Raw genomic sequence first — 9,795 nt, forward strand, 5'->3', positions numbered from 1 at the left:
AAAAAAAAATCGAGTCGAACCGAATTTATAAAATTACGAATTGAATCAATTCGAGTCAAACTTTTTCAAACCATATCAATCAATTCAAAAAGATTAATTTTTTTATTCAAATTTAATTTTACTTGCCTCTATATATACATATCAAACGCTAAATCAATATTGGATTAATTACGTATTCGAGTTGTTATTGATTTTATCCTTTTATATTCAATAGATATTATTTCAATTATTATTTTATTGGCATTTATTCTCCAAAACTAGCAGGGTATAGAAAAATACAGAAACAAGAAATAATTATGAACTATTATATTAATTCATATTGAAATCACTTTCAACTGAAATCTTAATCATTATTTGTTATATATATATATATAATTAAATCATGGCTTGCCTGTTTGAACCATAAATGCCTCAGCAAGGAAAGGAAATATGAAAGAGAAACAAAACAAAAAAGCAGAAATAGAAATTACAACTACCACGAACTCGTAGAAGCTTAGGTAGAGTCGAGAAGGGGAAAGGAAGAGCCGAGAGCGGCACATAAAAGAAAACAAAAGGGCTTTCCTCTACTTAATTACCCAACCATCGTTTTGGACCGTCTGGTGTAGAAGAGAGAGAAAATTTCTCTTTCTTCCTATCTGTGTCACTCGGTTGTATTTCTTTCTTTCGCGTCCTCGGGTTTTCAAAAATTTTCCTTTATCTTTCAGCTGTTTTGTTTTGTTTTCTTACACTTCTGTTGGGCTGAGGGATTTTGACTTTCCCGGGAAAGCTCAGGAAATAAGAAAAATGGTTAGAATGACGAAAATGCCACTGACGCCTTTGGAGCTTCCTGTTCTGCTGTCCGATTGGTGGCACGAGGTCAATGAGTCCACTAAGTGGCAGGATGGCATCTTCTACACTCTCTGCGCCGCTTATGCCCTAGTTTCCTCCGTTGCTCTGGTCATTTCTCTCTTCCTACCTTCTTCAGTTTTATGAGCTTTTTTTGATTCGCTTAACTGGTCGATTTTTTTTATGATCGTGTTCTGCTTCGATCAGTGCTGATTAGAAGGTTTGTTTGTTTGTTTTTATTTTTATGTTAATACTTTCCAGTATTTTAGGATTCGGACTGATTTAGTTTGATTACCTAGTGGTTAGTATGCACTCTCTATTTTCTCCTACAACTATTTATTAAATTATTTTAACTTAAACGCCCTTGGGTAAATATTTCATATACAATCAAAGCTTTGAAATGTTAATCTCGCTCCAGATTTTATTGTTAATGGTTCCAGTTTCGAGAAATTTGTTCACAGTGCTAGGATACGGGATCAGTTTGTATGTAATATTTGGTGTTTGTAATTTGCAGATACAATTGATAAGGATTGAATTGAGAGTGCCCGAATATGGATGGACGACACAGAAAGTTTTCCATCTTATGAACTTCATTGTTAATGGAGGTGATATTCAAAGTTCTCAAAACACATGCAGTGTTTTCTATTACATTATTGTTAGGATTTAGGGTTTTAGTTTGATTATTCGATTCGTAAACTCTTTTGTTGTTGCAGTGCGTGCAATCGTATTTGGATTTCACAAGCAAGTATTTGCATTGCATCCCAAGGTTAGTTTGCTATAGGATAAAAAATATTCCTTCATATGCTTTAGTTCTTGTCTGAAACAAAGCTTACATAGCTTTTGAAATGTGATAACTGGTAAGATTACATTTCATATGTGGCATGATAAGCAAATTCGTTCCACTCTTTCTGCTTCACAATCTAGGTCTTTGTTGTTTGAATTTCTCATAGAAATTAAGGTTTCTTTGGTTCATAAGGGAAATAATGGAGGATGCTATTTTGAGAGAATATTGACTATTTAACTAACAAGTTATGATCTAGTTGAGACAAGGGTTTATACTAATGTGAGCTGTAACTTCTTGAACTAGGTACTCACACTTATACTGTTGGATCTTCCCGGCCTTCTATTTTTGTCCACATACACATTACTTGTCCTGTTTTGGGCGGAGATTTACCATCAGGTAAGAACATTTTCTTAATTTTTTTTTTGTGAAATGATGTGTCAAATTTGGCTTGTCTGTGAGGAACGGTGACATTTTACCTTGCCATGATGAGCAGGCAAGAAGCTTACCAACAGATAAACTCAGAATCTTTTATGTGTCGATCAATGCTGTTATTTACATTATACAGGTGCGTTCCAACCTGCCTTCTCTTGTGATGTTTACTTTTCCAATTGTCATCATTAATACCAGATTAATGTGTGAAGGAAATAATTATATATGCTAACTTATTTCTCTATCTCCAAGTTTCTGCCAGTATAGCTCTAACACGTACTTAAATGTGCAAGTAAAGTTAAAAATGAAGTTTTGACTTCAGGTCTGTGTCTGGGTATACCTCTGGATAGATGAGAACAGTGTGGTGGAATTCATTGGAAAGATATTTATTGCTGGTAAGTGTTACAGTGATTCATCAAAAAAGTTTACAAGGTTTATCTCTGGGTGTTGCTCGTTCTTAATGGAAATCTTATGCACTTTTAAGTCTCATTTCTTCAACTCTGCCACTTATTTTGTTATTGTTTTCTCCAGTGGTGTCATTTATAGCTGCATTAGGATTCTTGTTGTATGGAGGAAGGTAATTATGGTTTGTTAACACAATATTTATGAATAATTGGAGTTTGAATCTCTCATATGACCAAATCCTACTACTCAACTCCTTCCAGGTTATTTTTCATGCTAAGACGATTCCCTATTGAATCAAAAGGAAGAAGGAAGAAGCTTCATGAGGTATTTTTCTTCCTATATAGTTCTTCTATTAAATAGCAATTCATTTTTGGTAAAAGTCTGAAATAACATAAAAGTTTAAAGTTCATTTCTATGATGTTATCAACATTACTTTTGTTTATTTGATTGATGTCGTTTCTGTTTGTAGGTTGGATCTGTCACAGCCATTTGTTTCACCTGCTTCCTTATTAGGTGCTTTGTGGTAAGTTTTTCTTTCTTGACCAAACTTTGTGATATGTTTTCAAGCTATATAATTTATTGATTGATAGGTGCTTTGTGGTAAGTTTTTCTTTCTTGGCCAAACTTTGTGATATGTTTTCAAGCTATATAATTTATTTGATTTTATATATTGGGGCAAACTAATAATCTGAGCTCTCAAGTATGAAGTATGCATGCATTTAGACAAGCTACATGCTTCATCCGGGAGGGAAACTCTGAGAGATGTATTTTTAGCCTTTTTTTAGGGGAAAAAATATTAAAATGAGGTAAAAGACTTTAAACAATATTTTCCGAGGGAAAGTCCCACACTTCATCATGTGTTTATTCCATTGATTTTCTTCCTTTTAAATCGAAAGCTTGAATTTTCCTGGAGCTTTTATTTTTCTTCACATTGTTGCTAATGATATGTACAAGACACGCATATATAGTTTCCATTTCACTAAATACTCCCAGGAATAGGTGTGAACAGTTGTATCTGATGTAAGTAAAAAGATGTAGATTTGCCTTTTGAGAGAGATAGAGAGAAGAGAGGCATGAGACCGGGCTTCACCAGAGTTCTCTCTTCCCAGGTTTTGACATAGATTGTCCTGGCTATAGAAATTGATTACAAAGTTGAATGCTATGAGTAATTTCTTGTTCTCATAAAACAAGTTATGTTAGATGGTGATCTTTGACCTACTCGTTTAGCTTGACAACAATCTTTCCATCAATCATTTGGAAAGAGAAAAAACTAACATTGTGCAGCTGATTAGTTCATTTGTTGGGTAGACATTTTCCTACTGCTTTATGTGCTTTTTTTAGGGTACTAATTTCTCTAAATGCAGGTGATTTTATCTGCTTTTGATGCGGATGTGTCACTTGATGTTTTGGATCATCCAGTTTTGAACTTGATCTATTACCTGGTATTTCACGATACCAGTTTACTCTGTAGTCCTATTCTTATACTTACGTCTTCCTAAACATGCGTTTCTGTTGATAAAATTACAGCTGGTTGAGATCCTACCTTCAGCTCTAGTGTTGTACATCTTGCGTAAGTTGCCTCCAAAGAGAGTATCTGCTCAATATCACCCAATCCGTTAGGAGTAGGATTGTTTTTCCTACAGGAAAGCACAGAGATGGTTTTGGCATGTTTCAGAGGGTTAGCTACTTTTCCAGTTGAATGATGGAAGCAGAACCACAAGTAGAACTGGAATGGTTCATGATGCATGCAATTTTTTTTTAATTTGTATGTGACATAGCAGTTTGCAGTTTTCTTGAGGGGAGATCATTGTTGATTTCTTCATTCATTATGTGATCGAATAGTTGGTATATCCGACTCTTTGTGCAATTAGTAGTTGTTTCATCAGTTTGTCCCCTTACTATGCTAGGAAATGAGCATAAAAAATTTAGAGTTATTTGAGTTGATGAATTTATTTTATAATTTAAATTTGATTTGAATTTTTTTACGAATCGAATCAAGTTTATAAAGTTTAAGTCAGAGGTTGAGATTTTAATTTTTTTTGTTTAAATCTATTTGTAAATGTTTATAATATATTGTGATATTATTTGATTTCAATTTAAATGATTTTTTATAACCATATATGAGACTTATACATTTCTTCATGATATATATATATATATATCTTATAGAGTCGAGAGATAGTATCTGCGCGGACGTGTCGAAGACAAGTATTATCACGAGCCGAGCCGAGACGGACGGAGGCGGCTCGGCTCGGCGGCGGTGCGCGAGAGTCCTCTTATTCTCTTTCACTTAACAGGGAAGTGGGAAATCCAAACCATAAGTATCATTCTCAATAGTATTTCAAATACTATGTGAGATTGAGCATTACCAACAAGGGTTCCCTGTATCATTCCTCTTACTCCTTTAACAAACCTCACAAAGCCACCATTTATGGCCGCAATGGATAAATTGATGATGTTATAACTAAGCAAGTAATGCTTTGATCAGTTGTACCAACCACCCTAACCTGTAAAAAAAAAATTCCACAACAGCCACAGTCCACCATTTACAGCAAAACATGGTTATGAATAACATTCCACCCGCAAAACCATTCAGTTCAAGTTTCTTCTTTATTATTCTCTTTAACCCTTGGTTTCTATAAAAAGAAAGAAAAAAAACATATTATATATACATATAAATTTAGGTTGCTTTAGAGGATGATTGAATCCTCTAACATTACAGACAAGCAACTTCATGAAGATTATTAGCTAGGAGCCATACCTCCACCTGTGGTAGCACCCACCCACAATATTCTTTTCCCCCTTCCCTGCCTTGTTTTTATTCTGTTTCGGATTCTGAATCAAATTAGCAACACCCTGAGATGCAATTCTAGTCTTCTTATTGGAGACCTCCTCGGCATTAGGTAATTTTAATTGAGCATCATCAACCCTAGAGGACTAACTGAACATTCCAAAGAATTCATCATATTTTCCTCAGGCGAGCCTTCTCTCTGAACCTGAGAAGACACAGTAGCCTTTGCATTACTCTTATCAGCAACGTCAACAATCTTTTCGAGGGAAACGACCCTCTTGACCTGATCCACCGCTCAACACAACGCTCAGCATGCAGTGAACCATCTTTGAGCACCACATGAATAAATATTTAATTCATTGATTGTATTATTATTTTTAAATTTTACAGGTGAAATTAAGAAATTGAACATATTAATATTTAAAAAAAACATATGATAAAAAAAATATTATCAATATAACGACTAATAATATTAAATTGTAAACACTATGTATTTTATAAAACGAATAAATAAAAACTTAATTATTTTGGTCACTATATAATTTTATATAAAATAAATATGTTCAAAATAATTTAATATATTTTCTTTTGTTAAAATCATATTTATTGTCGGTAGTAGTGATTGACTCTCGTTATAAAAGGAACTCTATTTCTATGAGTGAAGATCAAACTCTGATCACATGATTTAAGAGATAAGATGAACAATTATAATATCATATTATATTTGGGTATCTCATAATTTATGTAATATGATTTTTAATAAATAAATTATTAATTTATATATAATATTTTTAACATAATGAAATTAATCTTTCTGAAAAAGAATTAAATGTGTAAAAAAGAAATATTAAAAAAAGGGAAATATATTTAAATTTTAGTAAAATATAGTAATTAGAAATATGTTTAATTAGACCTTTTTATTTGCAACCGAATAATTAGCCAGGGATTGTACATGACTCTTTTTTACTTAAATATTCAAGATTATGCCAGGGATTAGTATTTATTGGCCATCGAATGCAATGTGATTGGTCCGTGGCAACTACACGCTCTCTGATTTGTCAGGATTTGTCATTAAACAAGAGGCGAAGTATCCTTTTTGTTTCATATCGCGTTTCCCGTCGTTTCTTCGTTTTGTTTGTTCATTAATCTCTGTTTCGATCTTGAAGAACCCCGAATCCCAGAAAATCAAATTAGCAATTTTATCGAATTGGACTTTAAATTATCTTGTTTCAATTTGTTATTGTTGGAATTAAAAGAGAATCTTCTTTGTTAAGAAGAAGAAGAAGATGGCTCAAGCTGTTGAAGAATGGTATAAGCAGATGCCTATCATCACCCGGTCGTATCTCACAGGTGCCGTAGTTACCACTATCGGTTGCTCTCTCGAAGTATGCCTCTTTTCCTTTTATTTTCCTTTTTTTAAAATATGTTTTTATTGCTTTTATTTTTGTTTTGATGTTATATTTGTGTATCTGAGCAATAGGATTGAATTGTGCCTTTAATTTCCTTTGATTAATTAGTGCTTGCCTTTTAATTTATATGCAAATGTATATGAATATTTTCGGCAGGTTTGATCTGTGCTCGTGATTTCCCATACTGTTTTTCATTTTATTATTCATGTTTTGAAATTTTATTTCTTGAGAAGCTTGTTGGGAATTTGAGCAGGCAAAACTAACCAGTAGTTTGTTCCTCTTATCTAATCTTTTTGGTGTATAATAGACAATTGGGTATTATTAGTTTTCCATCTCCATTTTAAAGGAATTTATTATATATTTGGGATTGTAATGATAATATAGTTTAATTTTCTGAATCTTTGCAGATAATATCACCTTATAATCTATACTTGAACCCTAAGCTCGTGGTTAAGCAGTACCAATTCTGGCGCCTAATTACTAACTTCCTGTACTTCCGCAAGATGGGTAAATTCATTTGCTTTTACTTATGAGTATAGTGAAATCTCTAGTTTATTATGCCTTCAGAACAATGTTGTGTAGAATGTTGTGCGTGTTATTGCTAAAGATGTATTCCCAATGGAACAAAAGAGATTTGTTTCTTTTATGTCTCCCTTCAAATGTTAGTCAAAAGTATGCAAATGCAGTTGTGTTTTGATAATTTTGAGTGGGTAAAAGTGAAATGAGGTATATTTTTTAAAGAAGATTTGAGTCCATAGTTCATACACCTCTTCCTGCCCTTTCTGTTTCCTTTCTCCTTAGTTTATTCCACCAATGACAAACATCTTTAAAATTTATAGTTTTGCAAGCATGGATATGTGATAACTTTGAATTATTGAATATGATTGAAACTGGTATTTGTTCTCAAATCATTTTATATCTTTAACACGGTATCCTTTCATTGACATTCATGATGGTAAGTATGTCTACCTTCATTTACCTGCAAAATACTGTTTTCCAGTATCCATTTTAGAATCCATCTTGTTGTACTACATGTAGGTTTATGTGTGGAGCAAACATAATCCTTTTATACATATGAGTTTCCTGGGTCTATTTACCTTTGCAGCAGCTTACTTACCTTGGGTGAGTACCTCTATTCATTCTATATTTTTTTCTCTTATTGTTCTTTGAGTATCTAGTTTCTATTTCAAATCAATTTCATGTTTCGACCAAGAAAAAAAAGGTTGCTTTGTTGGATTTTCCATTGCACTAAAGTTTTACTTTCTTATTTATGTTTGTGGTCTTGATCCTACTTCTAGTATAATAATGTATTTGCTTCTTTTCCCTTTCTTTCAGGTGCTTTTGGGATTCTCTGTCCTTGTTGGTGCTAGTGCATGGGCGGATCTCCTGGTACGTTTCCCTTACAGAGCTTGCTTTAATGTTGAAATATTGGGATAGTATTATATGGGTTTTTTGTGTTTCTCCAAAATCCATTGTAGCATGTTCAGCCAACTAGCCAAGTGGACTGAGCTATATTTTTATAATAAACCTTTTTTTCGTCAATGCTTGCCGCTGGAAAAGCTTTGTTGCGAGTTTTAGAAATGGAAAGTGGAGTTATGTTGGGGAGTAAATTTGGTGGACTGTGAGACTGCCATATAATTATCCTGCGCCCCTATAAACTTCCACCTGCTCAGTTCTCACTTTTCTTAGATCCTCACTGCTTCCATATTCAACTTTTGCTTATTGATATCATTGATACTTTTGTAGCTTTTGTTTTATGAAATTCGGTATTTGGTTTATCCAGGGAATGATCGCTGGTCATGCCTACTATTTTCTCGAAGATATATATCCACGAATGACCGGTCGTCGACCCCTAAAAACTCCGTTCTTTATTAAAGCAATGTTTGCAGATGAAGCTGTGGTGGTAGCACGGCCAGCTAATGTTAGATTTGCTCCACCACCTGCAGATGAACTGCACAGAGATTAGTGTCCCTTTGGAAAACTAGAGCAATTTTGGTTGAATGGATCTCAGAGAGGAAAGGCCTAAAGAAAATGCTTGGTTGGCCTATTTCTTAAACATGTAGCTTTAACATGATAAATTGCTGATTATGGACAATACATCATTTGGTAGAATTAGAGGTGTGTATATTTGATGTTGCTGCTTGCGCTATATATGCAGAATTGGATATGGAAATTTGTAATTAATACTTGAGCGAGTGCTTTTTGTTGTTATAGAATGTCCTTTCTCTTCGTATATATCCCATGTAGACTACCTCGAGGGTTGAGTTTTGCGATATTCCAGGTTGCAGAAGATATTTAAAAGTTTTCTAGTACAGCCAATGGTCGACAAACCTAATTCAATATTTCCTACTTGGAATCAAACTTTGATACAACAATATTCCCCAGGTTCGATTCCCAAACCAATCACAGCCCACTGGAAAGGCTTACAATCTAATTAAAACGAATCATTGACTAGGACACCAGTAGCCAACTAAACCAGTAACAAAAGTATATCTCCAAATATAAGAAGCCCTTGCAAGAACTTCAACCCCTATTGGGCACATCAGCAAGGTCAATATAGAAACCACTCCTCCTGAAAGTTCTTGGCGCAGTTACTATCAAGATTCCCTCGATATCTATCGAACCAGGCAGCCGAAATTTCCTCATGAAGTCCATTGCTGGCTTTGTCGATTCATCGATCCCCTTGGTCCTAATTATAAGATCTCTATAAGATCTCAAGTCTTAAACTTCACTTTTATCTCCTCTCTCACACCTAATGCATGAAAATGGATGTCCCTTGTTCCCATATGTAATGGAGTAAGGGGAGGTAAGATAGTAGGTTACCCCCAATACTAGATTGAGAGCAACTTCCGTAGGAGACCTCCAAATTATGAAATGCCCTCCATAGGACTCGATCCCACGACCTCAAGATTAAGAACCTTGTGTTCTACACACTGAGCTGGATGGTCATTTCATCCCTAATAAATTTAGGTGTCAAATTTAGGTCACGCCTGGTGGGACTCGAACCCACAATCGTCTGATTAGAAGTCAGACGCCTTATCCATTAGGCCACAGGCGCTCGACGATAGTCTTAGTGTCAAATTTTATTTAAAAATAATATGAGTCTATTCCACAATAAATTCGTCGTGAGTGCGTGTTGTCCACGAGATCAT

The 9,795-nt window shown here is 34.2% G+C and overlaps 2 protein-coding genes and 1 non-coding gene across 3 annotated transcripts; 2 read left to right on the forward strand and 1 right to left on the reverse strand.

Moving 5' to 3' along the window:
- Window positions 1-646: 646 nt before the first annotated feature.
- On the forward strand, window positions 647-4,194 carry LOC120190474 (tobamovirus multiplication protein 1-like). The gene is made up of 11 exons (XM_039193549.1): window positions 647-936; window positions 1,340-1,430; window positions 1,539-1,591; window positions 1,913-2,005; window positions 2,103-2,174; window positions 2,361-2,433; window positions 2,570-2,615; window positions 2,704-2,767; window positions 2,913-2,966; window positions 3,808-3,885; window positions 3,971-4,194. Exons 1-11 carry the CDS (start codon window positions 784-786, stop codon window positions 4,061-4,063), a joined length of 870 nt encoding a protein of 289 aa, XP_039049480.1. The 5' UTR covers window positions 647-783; the 3' UTR covers window positions 4,064-4,194.
- Window positions 4,195-7,585: 3,391 nt separating this feature from the next.
- On the forward strand, window positions 7,586-8,878 carry LOC120190475 (derlin-2.2-like). The gene is made up of 4 exons (XM_039193550.1): window positions 7,586-7,598; window positions 7,682-7,765; window positions 7,979-8,032; window positions 8,427-8,878. Exons 1-4 carry the CDS (start codon window positions 7,593-7,595, stop codon window positions 8,607-8,609), a joined length of 327 nt encoding a protein of 108 aa, XP_039049481.1. The 5' UTR covers window positions 7,586-7,592; the 3' UTR covers window positions 8,610-8,878.
- Window positions 8,879-9,628: 750 nt separating this feature from the next.
- TRNAR-UCU lies at window positions 9,629-9,701 on the reverse strand. The gene has a single exon. It is a non-coding gene; the product is annotated as a tRNA-Arg (tRNA).
- Between the last annotated feature and the right edge of the window lie 94 nt (window positions 9,702-9,795).

Source organism: Hibiscus syriacus, unplaced genomic scaffold (assembly GCF_006381635.1).
Source record: "Hibiscus syriacus cultivar Baekdansim isolate YM2019G1 unplaced genomic scaffold, ASM638163v2 tig00116962_pilon, whole genome shotgun sequence".
In the NCBI taxonomy this organism is placed as follows: domain Eukaryota; kingdom Viridiplantae; phylum Streptophyta; class Magnoliopsida; order Malvales; family Malvaceae; genus Hibiscus; species Hibiscus syriacus.

Coding starts and splice junctions, on each gene's coding strand:
- LOC120190474 (XM_039193549.1), top strand. CDS start 784: ATGGTTAGAATGACGAAAATGCCACTGACGCCTTTGGAGCTTCCTGTT. Junction 2,434..2,569: donor TGGAAAGATATTTATTGCTG/GTAAGTGTTACA, acceptor TGTTTTCTCCAG/TGGTGTCATTTATAGCTGCA. Junction 2,616..2,703: donor TTCTTGTTGTATGGAGGAAG/GTAATTATGGTT, acceptor AACTCCTTCCAG/GTTATTTTTCATGCTAAGAC.
- LOC120190475 (XM_039193550.1), top strand. Junction 7,766..7,978: donor CAGCAGCTTACTTACCTTGG/GTGAGTACCTCT, acceptor CCTTTCTTTCAG/GTGCTTTTGGGATTCTCTGT. Junction 8,033..8,426: donor GTGCATGGGCGGATCTCCTG/GTACGTTTCCCT, acceptor TGGTTTATCCAG/GGAATGATCGCTGGTCATGC.